Source organism: Emys orbicularis, chromosome 4 (genome assembly GCF_028017835.1).
Source record: "Emys orbicularis isolate rEmyOrb1 chromosome 4, rEmyOrb1.hap1, whole genome shotgun sequence".
Taxonomy (NCBI): Eukaryota; Metazoa; Chordata; order Testudines; family Emydidae; genus Emys; species Emys orbicularis.
Genome location: NC_088686.1, coordinates 25,117,500 through 25,138,333, shown reverse-complemented (window position 1 = coordinate 25,138,333; position 20,834 = coordinate 25,117,500). Strand labels below are relative to the sequence as shown.

At 42.9% G+C, this 20,834-nt stretch overlaps 1 protein-coding gene across 1 annotated transcript; it reads left to right on the top strand.

The window, feature by feature from the left end:
* Positions 1 to 716: 716 nt before the first annotated feature.
* On the top strand, positions 717 to 16,803 carry SLC25A47 (solute carrier family 25 member 47). The gene is made up of 8 exons (XM_065404216.1): positions 717 to 729; positions 1,368 to 1,423; positions 5,402 to 5,480; positions 12,108 to 12,151; positions 12,399 to 12,470; positions 13,031 to 13,213; positions 14,058 to 14,328; positions 16,523 to 16,803. The coding sequence occupies exons 1-8, from the start codon at positions 717 to 719 to the stop codon at positions 16,801 to 16,803; spliced, it is 999 nt and encodes a 332-aa protein (XP_065260288.1).
* The last annotated feature ends 4,031 nt before the right edge of the window (positions 16,804 to 20,834 follow it).

Below are 20,834 nucleotides of genomic sequence, written 5' to 3'. Positions count from 1 at the left end.
ATGGTTGACTTTATAAAAATGTTCTTTTCTCATGATATTTGTTTTCTCAAAATGATGATAGAAAACCACTATCAAAATGGTTATCAAAATTCTTTCATTTGGTCTAGCCCTAGTTTCAATAAACATTTTGATGAAAATGATTGCAAAAATATCATGACAAAAAGGCCCATTTTTCACCCTGTGAAATGAGAACAGCTTCAATATTTTTCTTTGCCAGAGGATGTTGTGAAGGCCAAGACTATAACAGGGTTCAAAAAAGAACTTGATAAATTCATGGCGGATAGGTCCATCAATGGCTATTAGCCAGGATGGGCTATTAGCCAGGATGGGCTAGGTGTCTCTAGCCTCTGTTTGCCAGAAGCTGGGAATGGGCGACAGGATGGATCACTTGATGATAACCTGTTCTGTTCATTCCCTCTGGGGCACTTGGCATTGGCCACTGTCGGAAGACAGGATACTGGGCTAGGTGGACTATTGGTCTGACCCAGTATGGCCGTTCTTATGTTTTATGTTCTTCTGTTTTCCTGAGAGGGAAAAATCACATTTTGACCATCTCTATTCACAGTTAATAAAGGTAAAAATCCTTGATTAGGCATGTACAATTCAAGGGTGACATATTTGTTAGACCAAATATTGATGACTTTATATCAAGAAAATGCCATTAGATAATAGTATCTCTCTCTTTGCTATTTCTAGGTGCTGATACTGCTTTCAAAATGGTGGCAGGAGGTAAGTGACAGCTCTTTGATAGCAGGAATAGAGTGGATTTTTTCACTTGCCTCAGGCAGCTGCTTGCAAAAGAATGATGGAAGGAATGCAAATGAAGATACCCTTTACCATACTTGGAAATGTTTGATTAATCACATGGACTGTGGGTGAAGCACTGTTAATAAATCATGTAGGGTTACTAAATATAACAAGGGATGGCTACTGAATAACTCAGCACGTGTGTAGCAGTTACATTGCTACTTCCCTAGGTAATATTTTACTTTTCTCTTTGCGTTCATGCTGTACTCACATGATACTACATTGTGGAGTAAAAGTTCTTTTCAGGTTGGAAAATAATGGCCCATCTTAACAAAAATTAAAATTTGATATAAATCCTTTGAATAATCTTTAGTTCCCATCCACTCCCCACTTGCTGTAACCTATGATGCTATAATTCTACAAGGGGACATTGATAAGTATATTCATCCGAACTATGTTCTTTGAAGTGAATTTGGTGCTTGTGGAAAGGATGAGGGCCACAGCACTGGGGACTAAAGCCCTCAGTTTACCAGTGAACCAACTTACCAGAGGGAGGGGCAGTGCAGTTATCCCCTCAGGCTGGGTTGCCAACAGTCCCTTATTTTTTCATTTCTGTACAGCAAGATTGGGAGTAGTTGAGTGCTGCAAAAAGCATCAAGAAATACCCCTGGCAAATGTAGGTGAGTACTTATTATTATTATTTATTTATTTATTGATAATAGGGATGCTAAGAAAACAGTCCCTTATTTTTGAAATACAGTGTTGGCAACCCTATGTGACCTGGTGTAATCTCTGCTAGAAATGTGTGATTCAGGCCTTGATCCAACAAAACGCATAAGTACATGTTGACACAGCACATGCTTAAGAACTTTGCAGGATCAGGACTTTGGTTTCCATGCTCATTCAGAGGAAATCCAGCCCACTCCTCCACAGATATGGATGCCACCTGGGCATCAGAACTGGTGTAGTTCTACTGTGCGAAACAGGAGGCTGTATTTGAGGATGTATCACATGAGCTGACCCCCTCCCACTTTGGTTTCCCCTTTCCCCTCCTGTAGGCCTGAGGTCAGTCTTCCATGTACAGCACAGAACAGTCACCATCCATTCATGGTCTGTTACTTTTCCACTCCCAACTAACCTTATTGAACTGTTTACATTGACAATGTTTAGTGTTGGCTTCTCTTATCTCACTGAACTTTGCTAGCTATGGCTAAATTTTCAGAGATTAGTTCCCTTGGCCCCACAGTGTCTGAGCACGGAAAAATTACTGGCACCAGCACCCACCTATATTAAAGCCACTCCTCTCTCTCCCCCCAAATTAAAATAATTGGAAAACAAACCAACCCAAACCCCAGAAAATATTGAAAGTGTCAAAATTGATAAACAATGAACTGATGGTAAAATTCAGTTTGCATTTTCTAGTTCAGAAGGGGCACTGGAGCAAAGCTCCAGTGTTTTTCCTGATTAAGCAGCTGATATCAGTGTTACCTTTGATACAGTCTATTTGATCAGCCAAAACAGTCCAGGTTTAATTTGGGTTATGTTTGTTGGTTTGGAGGACTAGATGACTCAGGATCAGAAATGAGATACAAAACTAACCCCCTCTAAGTCATAAACATGAATGTTGTCCAGATAGGAAATGACTGGCAGTTCCTGTTACCTGATGGCTCAGGGGCCTATATGAAAAGAACTGATGGTCTCAATCCAGTTCCTACTGGACCGGTGTGCCTGTCACAGTAGAACCCACCAGCATTGCCACCTGCGCTGGCCCTTTCAGCAGAAAGGCAAAGGAATGGAGGATGGGCAACCGATGCTCTAGAGTCCTAGAGATGGTTCCTCCTAGCCCCGGTCTGAGTAGAGCAGTGAAGTGGTAGGAGGAATAGTGGATATGCAGAGGGTGGCCTCTGGTGCTTCTCCTGTTTCCTCATTAATCACAGAATCCACCCCTGTGGTGACCTTTCTGGTTACTCGACAGCCAATCGTACCAAATCTCTGAGGTTTTTGAGATCATGTTACAATATGCTTTTGCAATAAGAAGACATCCCCCATTAAAACCTCCACTGACATCTCATTTAAAATTCCTATGGTATCACTTGGACTGCTCCCTATCACTTTCCCCATAGGGAATTCCTTTTGATGGACGTGCACAATTGGTCCTGCAGAAGCTGCTCTGGTGAGGTTGCCTGTGGTCAAACATTGTGTAACAGATCTCTTAGCTGGCTAGCCTAAATTCAGGCATAAATTTTACATATGGAAATGTCAATGCACCAGTCTCTCTGGACAGACCAGTCATAAGGGACGTGATTTGGGAAGCAGAGAACAGACAAAACAGGCATATTTGGTGGAGATGTTGTGGAGTGTACTATGCTGAGGGCCAACAGGGAGTGAGATCACAGCACAGTTTACATTGTGGTCCTAGCCTACGTGAAAAGGTCTCCAAAATAACACTGATTGGAATGCCTTAAGCTTCAATGCACTTGCAATGCCCTGTGCTTATAAATGATAGGATATTTTACAATCACTGGTTACAAGCTGATTGCAACCCTTGTGATAAGGAGCCACATTTATCTCTAATGTAACTCCACTGACTTTTGATGAATTATACTTGGAATGAGGATGACCCAAGTTCCTTAGCACAGATCCACCCAAACCAATGCAAACTTAATCAGTTTCTCCCCAACGTGGTCTGGATCTACCAGTGTTGTAGTTGCTGATCCTCTAAACCCCTGATCCTCTAAACCCCATCCCATGATCTGCAGATTCATAGTTTATAAGTCCAGACGAGACCACTGTAATCATCTAGTTCGACCTGCATAATACTGGCCATAGAACTTCTCTGAATTAATCCCTGTTTGAGCTAGAGCATAATTTTTAGAAAAGCATCCAATCTTGATTTTAAAATTGCCAGTGATGGAGAATCTACCACACCCTTTGGTAAACTGTTCCGATAGTTAATTACCCTCACCGTTAAAAAACTGTGCTTTATTTCCTCTTTGAATTAGGTCTAGCTTCAGCTTCCAGTCATTGGATCTTGTTATGCCTTGCTTTGTCTGCTAGACTGAAGAGTCCACTATAGGTGCTTATGGTCTGTGATCGAGTCACCCCTAAGACTTTGCTTTGTTAAGCTAAATATATTGAGTTCCTTTAGTCTATCACTATAAGGCAGGTTTTCCAATTCTTTAATTATCATAGTTCTTCTCTGAACCCTCTCCAGTTTATCAACAGCCTTTTTGCATTGTGGACACCAGAATTGGATGCAGTGATGTAGTGCTGTGGTCGTGCACATGCGCACAGATTAACTCAAAGCACCAGTTTCCAACAACAGAGCTGGACATTAGAGCTGGCTGGAAAAAATTATTTTGAATTTTTTTGGTGGGGCAAAAAGGGGCACATTTTTACTCACACACACAAAACGACCTGCTAATCAGGGCATTATTGAGTTCCAACTGCATGTGGATATGCCAAAATGGCACTGTCAAAAACACTGTTCCTGCAGGAGAATACATGCCGACCCTGGAGCCCCTTTAGCGCTTTGGGTCTGACACAGTTGGTGCCCCGCTAGAGTCATGACCACCGCAGTGAGCAGGAGAGCTCTGCTCCAGAGCCTCCTCAGCTGCAGCATTCCCCGCCACCCCGAGCCGAACGTATAAACATATACAGTTTACTCTAATCCCATCCTCGACTGTTGTTTTTTTCTGTGCCCTCCCAGAGTGCCCACTAGACTGAGGCTTTTTGTAGCCCCCTGTGCAGTAACTGACTAGAGGTGCTGCAGAATGCTACCCTATGAATGCTGTGGGAAGTCAGAGCACCCACTAGGCCTTGCAGGGAGAGGAAGGACATGTGCTCTGCATGGCCAACATTCAAAAAGTTGTCCTGAAGATGGGGCTCCCTGCTCCCCAACAGGGTGGGCAGGTTTGTGGGTGGGAGGTTGGCACCTGTGGAGCTCAGGAACTGCTTCCCTGAAGGGGCCTCCTTCCCATTCCTTCTCCCATAGAGCTCCCACGCGAGAGGTCACCTCCCGGAGCTCCAGAGTGCTCCCCCGTTCAGAGGTTGAGTTTCCTGGTGTTTATGAGGACCACTCAGCCATGGCCAATCCCTTCATATATAACTGTATCCACCTCTGCTTTTAAGAGTTGGCAAGGATGAGTTGAGTGCTGTGCAAGGCTGAAGAACCAGGACCATAAGTAGGAAGGTCAGGGTGAATGGCAAGGGAAGAGGGGGTGGCATGCTTTGCCTTTGATTGGGAAGGGAGTCTACTTTGAAATAGTGCTTGTGGGGGACTCTCCCAAAATCTCCACTCCTCTGTGTGTATGTGGATGTCCCTGGGTGAGTTATGGAAGAGACCATCTCCTGCGGTTAATTAATACAACAGGGATGATGTGGCTGCTCCATGTTCAACATCATTGTTGTTTTATAAGGCCGGGCACCCAGGGATTTGCAGGGTAAAAGGCACTGGAATAGAAGTTTCAGGTCAATGTTCTGGTTCATTTCTTCATGGGATTATTTATTCACAATATTCTTGGAACCAATTCAATCTTTGTCTCTCCCTGCACATGCATAGTTCATCAAGTTTCCCCAGAGTACATAACCTCTGGAGGAAGGTGGAGTTAGCAGGGTTAGCTTTAATATATTATGAACTATATCATTTCCAAAGGACTTAAGTTGGCTCAGGATCAGGACAGTCAAAGCAGCAGACTCTGTGCAGATGGATTTCATTGCTGGAGCCATTGGAGGTAAATAAATAAGTAAAATGGTGTCTGATGAAAGCTGTGTTTCCTATTAATTTAAAGGCAGATCCTAATGCCACAAATGGCAATGCTATAGTTGAGGGTCTTTCCGTGATTTATTGAGAAATCTCTTTTAAAAAAAAGTATTCTGTTAATTTAAAGAATCAGCAAACGTACAGAGCTGTTAAAGGAATATAGTTAAACATATGGTTAGCTAAGGTTATTGTTCTGCAACGCCCAGTCTAATTCCAAAAGTATTAAGCAAAACAACATGAAAAGCCACACGTGGCAGCAGGAGACAACAAGATGGAACAAATTGAATGCAGATACTGGCAGACACTGCTGGTATGGTGCAGCCTCAGTTATCTGATATCCTAGGCAGTCAGAGTAGGAAGAACTGAGGTCATTTCCAGTACAATTAATAGTGCAGAGAAATGACTGTTTCAATTAACAAGGAGGTTTGGAGGAGTGACATTTGGATAACCTTAGGTTGATCTTTATTTGCAGTTTCATGGGTTAATACTACACAGACTTGTTGCATAGCAGAAGTTGATCTGGGAGCAAATATTTTCCAATTTTTAAAAAAGGTACCGCTTAGTTTTAGATTTTTACAGGGTTCTTGTACATAGGAAAGCTAGTTTTGTTTTAAACAATGAAATTTGGCAAGTGATCAGCAAAGAGTATGGTCTAATTACCTGGGAGATTTTGAAAGAGAAAAGCATTAAATGGCTAAGATTGATCAGAACTGGAGAAATGCAGTGTCATCGTTGCTAGAGAGGGTCAGACAAATTTGACATATGGCTGAGACATGCTACAAACAATTCCAACCAGGCGTCCAGATCCTCTGAACTTTGGCAGCCCTTTGCTGGTCAGTTCAGGAGAGGCTCATTGCCCATGTAGAGATTTAAATAGGAGAACATACTTAAGGTCTCCCTTTATGTAATAATTGGGAGTTACAGTGAGCCCTGTGGGATCCAGAATGACTGCAGGAGCAGGAGAGATGGATTTAGTCCCTTCATTGTGGTTCCCTTCCCTTCTCTGTACTCAGTCATCTCAGACTGTGTGGGGGTTTTGGGAGCCTGGGAACTGGAGAGATATGGTTGACAATGAGAAGTTGGGGCAAATATGTTGCAAACCCAGATGATTTGCATCGAACAACTAAAATGGCAACACAGCGTTTCTGTTTAATTAACTGCACTCCTAAGACCTTGATGTGTTTTCGCTTTTTGGAGAAAACACTGCCTGGCTCCTATTGGAGAATAGCAAAGAGGCGCAGCCCCCTTAAAATCCTGGCTGATGTCTATGGTGAAAATATTCAAGGTGATAAGTTATCTACAAGCACAATCATGCCCAGAACTGTTGTGCAGCTCCTCACACGTGCACGTGCACACACACACAACCTACTGCACAGCTCCTCCCACTGCTGTTGCTTCGGAGTGTATCGAACTAGCTCAGAATCAAGGGAAGGTTTGAGTGCACAGTGACACAGTATGAGACGTGCCTGAGAGAAATCAGAGGATGCACAGTGCCTGCGCTTGTGACACCACATGTTGGCAACATGACACCAATGTAAACATGTCCACTGCTCAGAAAGATTTTCAGTAATCAGGACATGGGCTGGAGGTGCTAGAAAGCTTATCCCTTCCTTCATATATAACTGGGTCCACCTCTGCTTTCTGGCCTGCATTGTGCAGGTGCCCAGGCCAGGGTGGAGATGACTGAAAGGGCTCTTTTCTGCCTGAGGCATAGAGACCTAGTGTTCTCTTAGGCAGAAGGCAAGGTATGTCCGGCATTGCTCTGTAGCCTTCAGGGAAGTGTGACCAGTCAGCTGTGGACATGTCCTGGCTCCACTGCCAACTGCTACCATCAATAGCTAGTGCTTTATAAACCAACCACACACTGCGCAGGGTTAGAAAAACTTCCCTTATGGGCAGGTTATTCTATAATTGTCCATTAAGGGACAATACACTGGATCAGATGAACCAGGGGTCTGACCTGGTATAGCAATTTCTATGCTCTACTGCTCCTTTGCAGAGCAGCCATAAGGAGATTTTCAGAGCTTATCTTCCTGCCCCAGCACCCATGAGCCAGGGTGGTTGCTTCTCCCTGTGCCTTGTGCTAGCAAGGCCAGGATTTCACGTCTAGCTATTGCAGTCAGTTGTGTTAATATAATTTGTCTTCCACTATGTTATTTTTTCATTGAAGATCACCTGCACAGTTTGCTTCTTCTCGATCCATATCCTCACAGGACCCCTGGCTATGTTACATATCAGGAACTGCTGGCGCAGGGGAACACAAGCTGCTGTGATAACTGTGTACATCCCCCCCCCAAAAAAAATCCCAGCCAAATTGGGCACAAAGACAGGGACTCAGAAGACCTGGGTTCTGTTCCTGGCTTAGCCACTGGGTGACATTAGGCAAATCACTTCACTGCTCTGTGACTCAGTTTCCCCATATGTAAAATGAGCATAGTGATACTGGTCTCCTTTGTAAAGTGCTTTGAGATCTACTGATGAAAAGCTCTATATAAGAGCTAGGTATTATTAAAACCCAGACAGGTCCTTAACTTGATTTCACTGTTTATCTTCTATCCAACCTACAGCAGCCAGGCACCACTTTACTGAACAGAGTCTTTCTATAGGTTCTGCCTCCCTTATGTGTTCTATACAGAGCTGCTCTTGTTTGGTTCTGCTGTGTAAACAGTACAGCCAGCTCATGCTATCACTGTCCAGGGCTGTTTATATAAAGTGACGGAGTTCACAGCATTGCAGCTGTCCACAGCCTTTGATAAACCTGACTGGACACCTCCAATGTGTAAAAGCTTCATGCCTTGGGTGCTTAGTCCCTTCTCAGGAGACTAAAAAGCACACCTGGAATTTGGTAGACTTTGGGGCTCGTGGTGCAGAGAGGAGCCAAAGTGAAAAATGCCAAGGAGGGGTATCCGTGTGGCTAACTCCTCTGACGTCTTCCCCAGTCAGAGGAGTCTAGCCAGAGCAGCAGTCAGTCTGGCATTGAGGAAAAGCTCCCGGCCTTGCTCAGATTTCAACCCTGCCCAGGGATGTGGGGAATCCCTTTACTGACTCCTTTCCCCACTTGCTGGCCTCCTGGGGCAGAAGCAGATCTTCCCCCTCCCTGCCTCCAGCTGACACCATTCTCTCAGGAGGGGAGGAAGCAGAAAGAGCCCAGCAATGCAGGCATCTCCACTCTCTCCTCACCTCCTGTGACAACAGGGCGGCTCCTGGGCACAGGAGTTGGGGTTGTCAATACTGGGGTGCAGTGGTGGGGCAGCCTCCTGCTCCCACGTCGCCTCCGTGATGGAGCTCAGCTCAAAATGGGACCCGGAGGACATGACATCAACCGAGGGCCCTAGGCACATGAAGAAATTGGGCCTTCTGTGGCCCCCTTCATGGTGTCCCCTCTCCTGCCGCACACTTGGGATGGTGGAGGAAGGGATGGCTGCCTGGACCCCTTCTCAGGAAGAGCAAGAGAAGCAGTGACTCTCTCCTTCCTGGAGAGAAAAGCGGGGCAGCAGCAGGGCCCTACAGTAATGACTTTAGGAAGTGGGGTGTACCGGCCGGGTTCGCTGTACTCTTTTCTTGCCCTATGTGGCCCCTGGTGGAGGTAGTGTTGGTGGGGCCCTCAGAGCAGTGAGCCAGGCCGGTTAAAATTTTGCTCAGTGAGATTTTTTTTAACAAACAACCCCAAAACGCTGTTACCACTGTGGTAACACTTTTTCCTGATTTTTAAACTTCCCCTGGAAGTTAAAAAGTGAATTAAAAAGGAATTAAAGGAATTAAAAAGGAATTAAAAAGTGAAAGTGTTTGTTTTCCCCCTACTTTCTCTCATATTCCTCCCCTTTTTTTCCATTAGAAAGGCGGGGGAGGGAAAGTAATAAAAACAAAACAAAGTTGGGGTGGGGGGAGAACACACAAAGTTTGCAAGAACTTTTTTGTTTAGTTTTGAGAAATTTCATTTTGGATTATTTCTTTGTGCGATGAAAAAGGTAGAAAATGTTGAACAAACCAAAACAAAACAAACAACCCTCTCCCTCCCGACATTTCCTTCTACCCTTTTTGTGCAAACAAATACAAACCTTGAACCAGTTCTGGCAATGTGTTGTGGAGAGAACACCCCACTGAGATGCTTCGGGCAGGTCACAGCCCCGCTCAGAGCTATCTATTGTTTATTGTTAAGGCTGTCTGCAGACTCAGGTAGATATCACTGCATTGGTTATATGTCAGGGCACATTTTCAAGCTTTTCTTGAGGGCTAGAAAATACTTTTTTTTTTTAAATGAAAGCCTAGATTCTGATGTAATTACAGAACGCCAAGAGGTCTCAGGCTAATAATATCTATGTCTTATTCTAGCCCAGGGCAGAAGGAGTCAGGGATCAACACAATGTGTACCTAAACTTCAGCCTAATTCCCAATTTATTTGCCATTGCTGCTGTTACTCAGAGGAGCGAAACAGCAGAGAGTTTATGAATGTTCCATGGCCTTGGAACAGCATGAGGGACTGAGTCCTTCCCCTTCCCACAATGTACTTTACATATAAAAAGTTGTTTTCTGACCTATTTGTTACTGCCTATTGAACTTTCCCACTGCACAGATTTGATGGAGAGGCTGGCTGGACCATGCACAGCAATTAAAATAAAGGTTTTTTTTTTTTTTGGTAAGTGAGCAAGGATCATGTAAAGCTTGTCCAGGATTGTCGCAATGCACGACAGGATTAGCTGTTGGTGACTCACTCAAGCAGACACTGTGTACTTCACCATGTAGCAGTGCTAGTCAGTTACCAAGATGGCCTTGTTATTGCAGGTGAAATGTGGCTTGTGCAATGACTACAGCACCCAACGCTAACTTTGTAAATGAGCTGAATTACAAACTCCTCTTAACTGGTGAACCTCCAGGAAACAGATCAGTGTAATTTCCCAGCTCCCTGAAAGGGCTTATACAATACATTAAGACAACTAAATCTGTTTTCAAAACAAAAGGACTGGCCACTATAAATGTCCCATTGAAACGGCTTCATTGTCACTGAGACGGATTTCCTTTGAGGTCACATGCAGTTCATGTATTAACCAGAAGTTAGCTATTCAGTCGGCTGTAACATCAAAAAATACTTTGCATTGATGTAGTGTCATTCAACAGAGGAGTGAGACATTTAGAACCATTGGCTGAGAAATATGGTGGACATAATGGCAGTAATGAAATTCTATTTGTTTTTGTTAAGTAAAGAAACCTACATGAAAACTGTGTGTCTTGTCACTGCCCACCCGCCCAAATTGTGACAGCAACTTTTCCTCCTAGAATGATTGAGCTTCCATATTTAGTGATTATTTTAAGCTCTAGAAATGTTCCTGGGTTTCTATATTTGGGGCAGACAAATCCCCGTTGAATGTTAAAAGCGATGTCTTTGCTGTCACACCATGGTAATAAAGGTCAGCTGGTATCCAGACAAGCTCTGTTGACCAGCCTGACTTTGTGCATACCCCATCATTAGTCCTCCTCAGCACTGTCACAGTGGGGTGACACTTGAAGCTTGCCAAAGCTGAAACAGTTTAGCCTAAGGTCAGCTCTGCCACGCTGATTTGCAAAGCAGCCACTGGGCTTGTGCTGTATGTTGTACACACTGTTACTGCCCTGACATTGCATCACATCACAGTGGAGGGATTCTAAAATCAGCTTGGCTCCTTTTCAAGGGCTGTTTCCTGGTTAAGCATTAATCCTTTGGTTTTGTTCATCTTTCTTTGCACTGTCGTGTATCTGTTCACTGCACATGTAAAACACACTATTGCTTTATGGGCTCGATCCTGGAAGGTGCTGGGTGCCCTTAACTCTCATTGAGTAGTTTAGTCTGGGGCTTCATATGTGGCTCTTGAAGAGTGCCCATAATGTGTTCCAACTTTGCCCTATGAAGTCATAGAATGAAATCACTGGCTACCTCTGCTTAGATCAAGATGGAGTCTTGCTGGCTGGAACCTGTAGCCTGTAAACCTCAGTTAATATCTGAGTGGCTTCATTCTTTATTACTTACTACTTCTGGTGCAGTAGCATCTAGAGGCTCCAGTAGGGGTTATTCAGTAACATCTAGAGGCCTACGTGTTGCCAAGGGAGGGGAAGCCACAGTGTGCTGTGTAGGAAGGCTTGGTCCTTGCCCCAGAAAGCTTACACTCTAAGATGAGAAAGGACATGCAAAAAGGCAGGGGACTAGGAAACAATCAACTATTTTCTTGACATCTCCTGTTAAAACTCCCGACACAACTAAAGTCCAATGTCAACAGGGCAGCCCACAGCCCATGACATTAGCACTGTGCATAGCATATTCCTAGCAACATTTGTTACTTTTTCGTTTACAATCCTGGCTTGCACTATGCTGCTGTTACCTCTGGGATGTTCCCTTTGCCACTCCAAAGTTTTTCTTTTAATTTGTCTCAGCCTCTCTTTTTTTGCATCTTGATCTTTGGCTTAAAACTTTCTGGTTACCTACAAATTAGAGATATGGTATCAAAAACAACTTGTCTTTCTGGAACTGACTTTCACTGAAATTCATTTAATGACTTCCTTTGCATTAGGAAATTGGTCCTGTAATTATGTACATTCTTAACCTTGTTTAATAAAATATCTGTTTCAGGTGGCTTAAGTGTTGCTGTGGGTTATCCACTGGATACAGTAAAGGTATTTGTTTTAACTTTACTTCTAAAACTTAACTTTTTGCTCTTGCCTGTTCTTCTCCATTTGGTAAATCAGTGATATAACTGAATGCTGTAAATTTTTCTTTCAAATTCTTTATACAAAAGCGTTCTATAATTAATATCTGATAGTATCTGCTGTCTGCTTGAGAACAAGATTCTACTGCAAATAAAACGGTGTGGCATTAATGTATTTGTTAATATTTTCTGAATATGATGTCCTTTGCTTATAGGTGAGAATTCAGACGGAGAGGAGCTATAATGGAATTTGGCACTGCATTCGAGAAACATACAAAGCAGAGAAAGTAAGTACATGCGTCTGACGAAGTGGGTATTCACCCTTGAAAGCTTATACTCCAGTACTTCTGTTAGTCTGTAAGGTGCCACAGGACTCTTTGTCGCTTTTTATAGAACCAGACTAACACGGTTACCCCTCTGATACTAAGTACATCTAGTTTAATACATTACATTTATCATAAAAGCAAGTGTAACAACCGGAACAATGATCCTGTGAACCCACTTGTTAGCAGGTGCTGAGCTACTAAGTGTGTCATGCTGATTCATATTGCAATCAGCCCATCAATTCCACTCTAGATAGAAGGGAGGAGAGATCTCAGAAGTAATCAAAGAGAACCTAGGGTCTGGACTGGTCAACCCTGAATGGGGACTGTACAAACAGCCAGCCCTGGGGAGAAGATTTAGGTTGAACTTTATTTTATTGTTAAATTGTTAAGAAAGCTAACTGCAGGCTGAGGGTGACTCTACAGCGAATGGATTGCGTTTTAGAGCAGACTGGATAGGGCATTTGCATAAGTACAAGCTATTTCCTTTCTAATCGATTCTTTCTCTCTCTCTTTCAAACTAGGCATGGGGATTTTACAAAGGCATGTCACTGTCAGTCTCCACAGTGTCGCTTGTTTCTTCTTTTTCATTTGGGGCATACAGAAACTTCCTTTATAACATCTGCAGATTAAGATATGGCACTTCAGACGTGAAGCCATCAAAGGTGGATATTTCTGTTGCTGGATGTGCTACTGGTGCTGTTCGGGTAGGTAAATCACAAAAAAGACCACAAAGAAAGGTCCCAGTTCTATATATGTGAGGCTGGAAAGATAGTGAATAGCTTTTGTTCAGTCCTTATAGGAAGGTCATTGGAACCCACTGTTTATAACCCTTTGGAATCTTGCAACAGAATTAAAAAAAAAAAAAAAAAAAGTTCTACTCTTCCTCTGTTGTGCCCACATGCTGGTTTGGTTTGGCTCAGTCTTGCTGGGTGTCTGACATTAATCTTCTTCTCTAAAATAAAAACAAAGTATTTAAAAAACACATCACAAATTACATGTATATGTTTCCTTGCCCCATCTGGTGGACAATTCAGTAGATAATTTTTCATAGCAGATCACATTGTATAGAGCAATTTAATGCCCAGATTAAGTCAGGGAAATCAAATAGCAAAGATTTCTCATCTCAGTTTAATTTCTAGCATTGTTTATGACAGTGGTTCCAGCCCACTGACACATGTACTAGGACTCGTATAATGTACTGTTAGATTAGGATTCCCTCCTTTCTTCCCTAATGGCCTGACTGCATGTTCCTATTCTTCAATACTGCGCTATGCCCCAGTGCACCACTTTTGCCTGCCTCTCATTACACTGTGTGCTCCTAACTCATGCTTAGGCAGCTCCAAACTTTAGTCTTGCAGTTGCTCTATGATGATTCAGAGCGTGCTCACTTGAATTGGAGGAGGATGGGCTTGGCAAGCTTTAGGCTGTAAAACTGCTACTGTTGCCTGGAAAAGTCAAGTGTGATTGGATTAACATCATTATCCTTCTTGAGCCAATGAATCAAACACCGTGAAAGTTTAAAAGTTATACGTTCTTTTAATTTTCCAGGTGGTGCTAATATCGCCTACCGAAACAGCTAAAGTTCGAATGCAAACTCAGAAGCAATCACATTACTCAGTTACAGCTTCTCACCTCTCCAAGCCAAAGTATCAAGGACCTGTGCATTGTCTGAGGATGATAGCAAAGGAGGAAGGTTTTGGGGGTCTATACAAAGGTTGTTCTGCATTACTGTGCAGGGACTGCCACTCATTTGCAACATATTTCCTAACCTATAATATACTGTGTGATTGGTTTACTCCAGCTGGAAAAAATAAACCAGGTATGTGGAGAAAACAGTTCAGGATTGCCTACAAAAATAGGTTCGTTTATATTGCATTAACAGGGGAGGCATATTTTGAGTATACATTCTTTTTACCTATCTCCTGTTGTGCATTGGTTTTCAACCACAAAGCTTACAATTATTGCATTTATATAGTACCATTCATCCAAGTGGCTCCCAAAATGATTTACTTATTGAATGTACAAACTATATATAGTGAAATCTGTATGAGGTGACTATTTTAAAGTATCAACAAGTCTTTCAGTATAGTTTTGATCACCCTTTAATTAGACCCTGCAAGCTAAGTAAAGTAGGGTGGGATTCCTTGAATAAGTGACATGTAGTGGTTACCCAAAACAGGCTTCCTAGTCAATAGGAATCACATTGCTTAAGAATAAATGCAGCTACGTCTGGGATGAAACAGGACACAGATTTAAAAATGCAAAACAATCTAAGTAGAGTCGTTTAGGATAAGAAGCAAAGATTGTCATATTTATTTGAAGATGCAGAGGCTATTTACTATAAGAAGAATGGAACTGAAATTTGACTAAACATGTTGGGGATAACCCCCCTACTCTTAGATGATGTGCTATGCAGTTTTTAATGACTGCTAGGGGTTGGAACCATCCAATTTATGGTAGCACAGTATCCTGCAGTAATACATGGGGCACTGGTTCTGTACTAAGGGGTTAATCATACGAGGTGCCAAGTGGCCTCAACTCTCATTTGAATAAACCCTTTAACAAAGGATTTAATTCAATCAGAGAGAGTGGCAGGCCCTCAGTCCCTTTAAGGCTTGGGGTTTTAGAGAGAGGAGGGCCAGCTAGTGCATCATATCCACCACTTCTTGCAGGCTATGAGTCTTCCTTAAGCAATCTCCCATCCGGGTTGTGTCGCACTCAACTCTGCTTGGATTGTGAAATCAGACCAACTTCATTAGACTGTAATTATTCCAAGTGTAGCAATCTCTTCCGTACACTCGGAATGCTTAGTTCTCAAGCCATGCACCTCCTCTTCAGATAGCGATGGGGAGGACTTCCAGCAAATGAGACAAAACAAGCATTCTACAGCCCGCAGCACTGCATGCGCTACATGCCCAGGCTGAAGTTTGAAAACAAAGGCCTTTGAACTATCCCAGACACAGAAACAAAAAATGTCTTAAGTTTCCTAAGAGGCAAATAACCCCAAAATGACTACAAAATGCCTCCCCCCTCTGGGCTAAGCCAATCTGTGAGAAGTTTCAGCAAAGAAGATTATTCTTGGTGAGAAAGTTATATAAGCAATTGGAAACAGGTGGTGGACTCCAGCTGCAGAGGCACTGAACACCTTGGAGTGGCAGGCTCCTGCTAAGTCTTAACTATAGTGTCTCAAAACCAAATACTACCTTAAACTAGGTAAGGTGCCCCAGCCACCTGACTTGTTGCTACATGAAAAAATGAATATGCTGTGAAATTAAAAGGTAGCACATTTAAAATATTGGAAACATTGGAACTATATATAATATACAGGTGCTAGATATCCTGCAGAATTTACTACTACAGGCAATACAGGATAGTAGGCTTGCTATCTAGAGTAAGAAGTTACAAGGCACAGTTTTGTTAAGAACACAACTTTGACTTTGGGCAGGAAGGAATTCCTTTTTCTCCTTCCCAAATTGCATAAATGGTCAGGTTCATTGTAGAGTCGGTTCACTTTATTTCAGCATCAGGTCAAGCACTGGTCACAACTGGAGGCAGCATCTGAAACTTGATGGTGTATCAACAGTGCTGTTTGAATGGTTATACAGTATAAATGGACTTGCATACTGTAGTGATGGGAACAATACAACCCCCTAGAAAGCCTAGAATGATCTGATATGGCATGATAAATCCAGTGGACTGGCTGAGGTTGCTAGAACTCTAGTTGAAGTTAGTGGAAAGTCTGCATGAAGAAACTCTGATCTCACGTATACGGTTGTAATTCTATTGACATCAGTGGAGTTACTTCTGATTTGGACTGTTGTGAGGTCAGTCACGCTGTACAAAACTAATTTTTAGTAAAACAGTCTCTTTCTGCAGTTTTTCCTCTTCTCCTAAAACTGTTCACAGTGTTATATTTGAACGAGTAGCTGGAAAAAGTCTCTCTGGAAATGCTTACTGCTCTATCATTACCACACTCTGGTTAACTACTCCTACTATTGGTTCTCTGTTTGCAGACATACTGACTGTGCTTATTTCTGGTGGCTCTGCTGGAGTGTTTGGGTGGGCCGTAGCTACTCCTATGGATGTAATTAAATCACGGATGCAAGTAGATAACTTGGGACAGCGCAAGTACAGAGGACTCATACACTGCATCCGAGTAAGTGTGAAAGAAGAAGGAATAAGAGTTCTTTTCAAAGGACTTGGATTAAACTGCATTCGTGCTTTTCCAGTGAACATGGTGGTGTTTGTAACATACGAAGGTGTAATGAGACTTGCAGAACATCTTATGAAGTAAAAGCATGTTACATCACTCGGTTCTAAGGTGGCTGCTTCCTTTGAGAAGACTTTTCATATAACAGAACACTCAAACAACAGTCCACCAACGGAGGTCTTGGATGAAATCAGTAGACTTATGGGGGAGTGAAATGCAGAATTGGAGAGAAGTGGCTGATGACTACTACATTGTGTCCATTTAGTTGTCTTGTCAAGTTGTCTCCTACTTTTGTATAAACTTGATCTAACTTGTGTAGCACCTCTCTCCACTTGGTTATCTGTTTTAGCGGAAATATCCTTACAGGCTTTGATGGACAGGCGTGGGTTTTTCTGGATCCTGCCTCAGTTCAGTAGGGTGTAACTTCTGTATTCCCATATGAATTTATTTGGCGGTGCCTCCACCCCCCTTGCTCCTTCCTGGCAGGGCAGGGTCACCAGGGCAGCTTGGAAGTAAAATTCTAACCATGGGTAACCCCCACTTACTTGCCAACTCCCAAGAAATAACACAAACACACAAACACAGTAATTATATTAAACAGGAAGTAAATATAACAGGGTAAAACACTACTCTCAGGGTCACCAGTGCCCACACTGATAATATCCGTCAATTTCCCCAGTCATGTGACCTGATATAGCAAATGTAAAATTAGTGTCCCGTTGGTATGCGCACTTTGTAGGGGTCCTTGACCACAATATTGTCTGAGCAGCAGTTAGCAACTTGGCTGACTTGGCTTAGTGCAGCCCAACAGACTCTCACTTGGGATAAGGCGGTAAGACCCTCCACAGGTTAATAGGCAGGATTTTTCCCACCAAAGCCCTCTAAACTGGGAGTTGCCTCGAAGAAAGGGCCAAGCTGAGGGATTTTGCATCCAGGTCCCCAGAGACCGGTTCTCAGGGGGAACCCTGCATGCAGGCCCGGGACTCACCAGCTCCTCACACTGCCAATCCTGTCCTTTTTGTGTCTGGCTCCAGACTGCTCCAACATAGCTCCTCCCACCTCCAGGGCTCCCGGGGCAGGCATCTCCCTTCCTATTGGTCCAGCTAGTTATTCTTCCTGAGATTGCACTTGCCAATCATTTGACTCTGCCCCCCTCCTTGCTCTCAGACACTGCCCCTGCTGCCAGCAGGCACCCTGCTGTCCTCCCCTGGACAACAGGGGCCCTGGACACTCAGTGTCTCTCCTCTCCCCCTCTCTGTTACCTAGCAAAATAAAAACTGGTCTTCACTCCACATGCGTGATTAATAAAACAAACAAGCCCACTTTTGCTGAAAGTCTAACACTGTACACTGTGTATGTACCACAGATACAGGTAAATTGCAAATATACCAAGCAAAGTGTTTTTGATGTGTGAATGCTGGGATCCAGGAACTGACTGTTCTGTTCTGCTTAACGTTGCCTTGACCATGAGCTATTAATTGCAACTTTAATTATCAGAGAACTATTTCTTCTGATAAATTATCCAGGCTGAAGGCCAGTCAGCACAAGGAAGACAACACATTTGCCATGCTGATTACCAAACATATTTTGCCAGAAACTGCAGCTTTCTGTGTAAACAAGTCTCTTTTGTAATGTGAAGTTAATGGCCTTACACTTAAAGCAGTGTTGCAGCAGAGGTGCCAGTCTGCTGCATATATTTTTGTCTTGCCATTTACTTCCTGTTTCTGAGGCAATGTTCTCAACTATTGCCATGTGGTTTCCAGGATGCATCACACTAAGAAGTGAGGCAATTTAGTGAGGCTAGTCACAAGGAGTATTTGTCATTCTCAGCCACCCTTCATTCTAGAGAGCCATATTTCCATTTTTGAGTTCCTCTTGTCATGCCAAACCTACTGAGACACTGCAGCAATAGCTTTCATACCCTTAACTTCCCCCACATAGTTCATCTGTAGATAGCTCTCCAGCTTTACTGCCCTGTTATGGGGCGCTGGAGACTAACTCCGAGCTCAGGTCCACCTGGCAGTATGCGGTGAACAGAACCTCTTGGGGGAATCCTTAGTTCACAGAAACTATAGAGGATCCAAACTTGGGGGCAACTTCAGGCCTTGCAGACTTTGGACAAGCAGTATCTGTGAGTGACTGATCCAGTCTTCGCAAGAACAGGGAAAGGGGCTAAAAGAAAAGTGTGAAATGAAAGTAGATGCCCTCATTAAGTACCGGGAGCGGAAATGAAGAAATTAAACACAGACTTATGTCAACTCAATCCATATTTTTATTATACGGAGATGAACAAAATACCAGTAAGTCAAGGTAAAGTTTTCAACTGATCATTATCTGACAAAAGCTCTCAAGGATTTCACTGAGGCTTTTGAAGACTGTTCTCCCCAACCTCTGGGATTTGTTGAGTGACATTTTCCAGTGGAAATTTGAGTTTGTCAGTCTCCATTGGGAAATATTAATCATGCTGTTGCTATATGTAAACTTCAGTTTTCAGAAACATACTTTTTGTAAGCAATCACTGCAGTACTTTATTAAAGCATTATATCAGCAAACATGTTTAATTCATTCTGTTTTCACATTCTTCTAGTGCTCGCCAGCTTAAATACAAAATAATTCTGTACATCTGAGTTAAAAGTTACAGAATTGCACACTCTGTTCCCCTTTCTCCTACAGTAATGTAAGTTTATTGAAACAAATTAGGACATATAGTGCTGCACTGCTTGGGAAATCTGCACAAACGGAAGAAATTTGCATTGGACGTTCTTCAAAGAAATGAGAAAAATATCCATAATCCCATAATACTCTACAATATTGAGAGTGTGGATCAAACAGGGTTAAAGTTGGATTGTGGGAAGCTAGAAAGGTCACCATTAAAAAGTCCACATTAATCAAACAGTTAACTTCTCACATACGGAGACATAGTGTTTCACCTTTCTAATACAGGGTCCATACCCTCTTTAATATTACAGGATGGAAATCAAGTTAGTTTGCCTACAGGCTGGGAAGGACGATAGATAGAAATTATTTTAATTTTTAAATACTTGGAGGTGCTCGGATACTATGGTGATGTGATGGCCTATATAAATGGGTAGCTGTTGGTAAAGTTGACTTCAGTGTACTAAACCCAGTGAGATTTTATCTGTGACATCAGGCCACCATATTTTAGGAGAAAAAACGAAGCACTTTGTTTTGTAGCCTGTTTTGCTAACTCTTATAACCCTAAGTCAAGCACTTAGGTTAATTATTTAGGCTTGATGCTAACTGATTACACCTCATACTTTTTGCAAAATCTGTTACAAATACTTACACATTTGATTTCCCCTACTTGCATTACAGCTTTATTTATTTTTATTATCAACATCTTTAAGCTTCTTAACTTTTCCTAACATATAGATTATAGTTTGATTTTAGGCATAAACCTCCCAAGATCAGGTCAGGGGTGAGCGGTAGTTTTCAGCACATAAATAATGAAGTTTAAACAAGTGGTAGCAAGATCCCAACTTTAACAAGCTTCATAGTTACCTCCTGGTCCCAGGTGGATGCATGTCCACATCATACTAAAAAACCACTCAACATACTCCTGAGCAGCAGCTGCCAGTTGTGCCAAATTGTGCGACTGCAGGACCCGAGTGCATTGGCAGAATTTGGAGGATGGGAAGGGAGAAATTGTGCATTGTCTGCTAGCTCTAAGCGGGACTACTGTATTAGTCCTTCATGTTCTTATGCATTAAGGGCCTGACCTATTGAACTTAATGGAAGAGCTCCCATTGACTGCAGTGGGCTTTGGATCAGACTTTAAGTTAACCCATTAAACATCTCCCTCCTTTCCCACAATAAACCTCTGTGATGGGATCCCTGAGGTGCAGCCTGGGGCTGTGGGACCGCTGTGCCCCCTGAACTCTCTTCAGCCTGGGCTGTCTCTCACAATGCCTGGCTAGTGACCAGCAACAAACCCCTCCAGGCGCTGTTATCACTCAGCACAACCGCATGTGGAGACCCCACACCCAACTAGATTGCATGAATGCTCCCAGAGACACTCATGAACCAGACAGAGAAAGGCACCAGAGCCGAATCCCCCCAGCTCCTAGTACTGTACCTCAGGAAAATACCGTCTT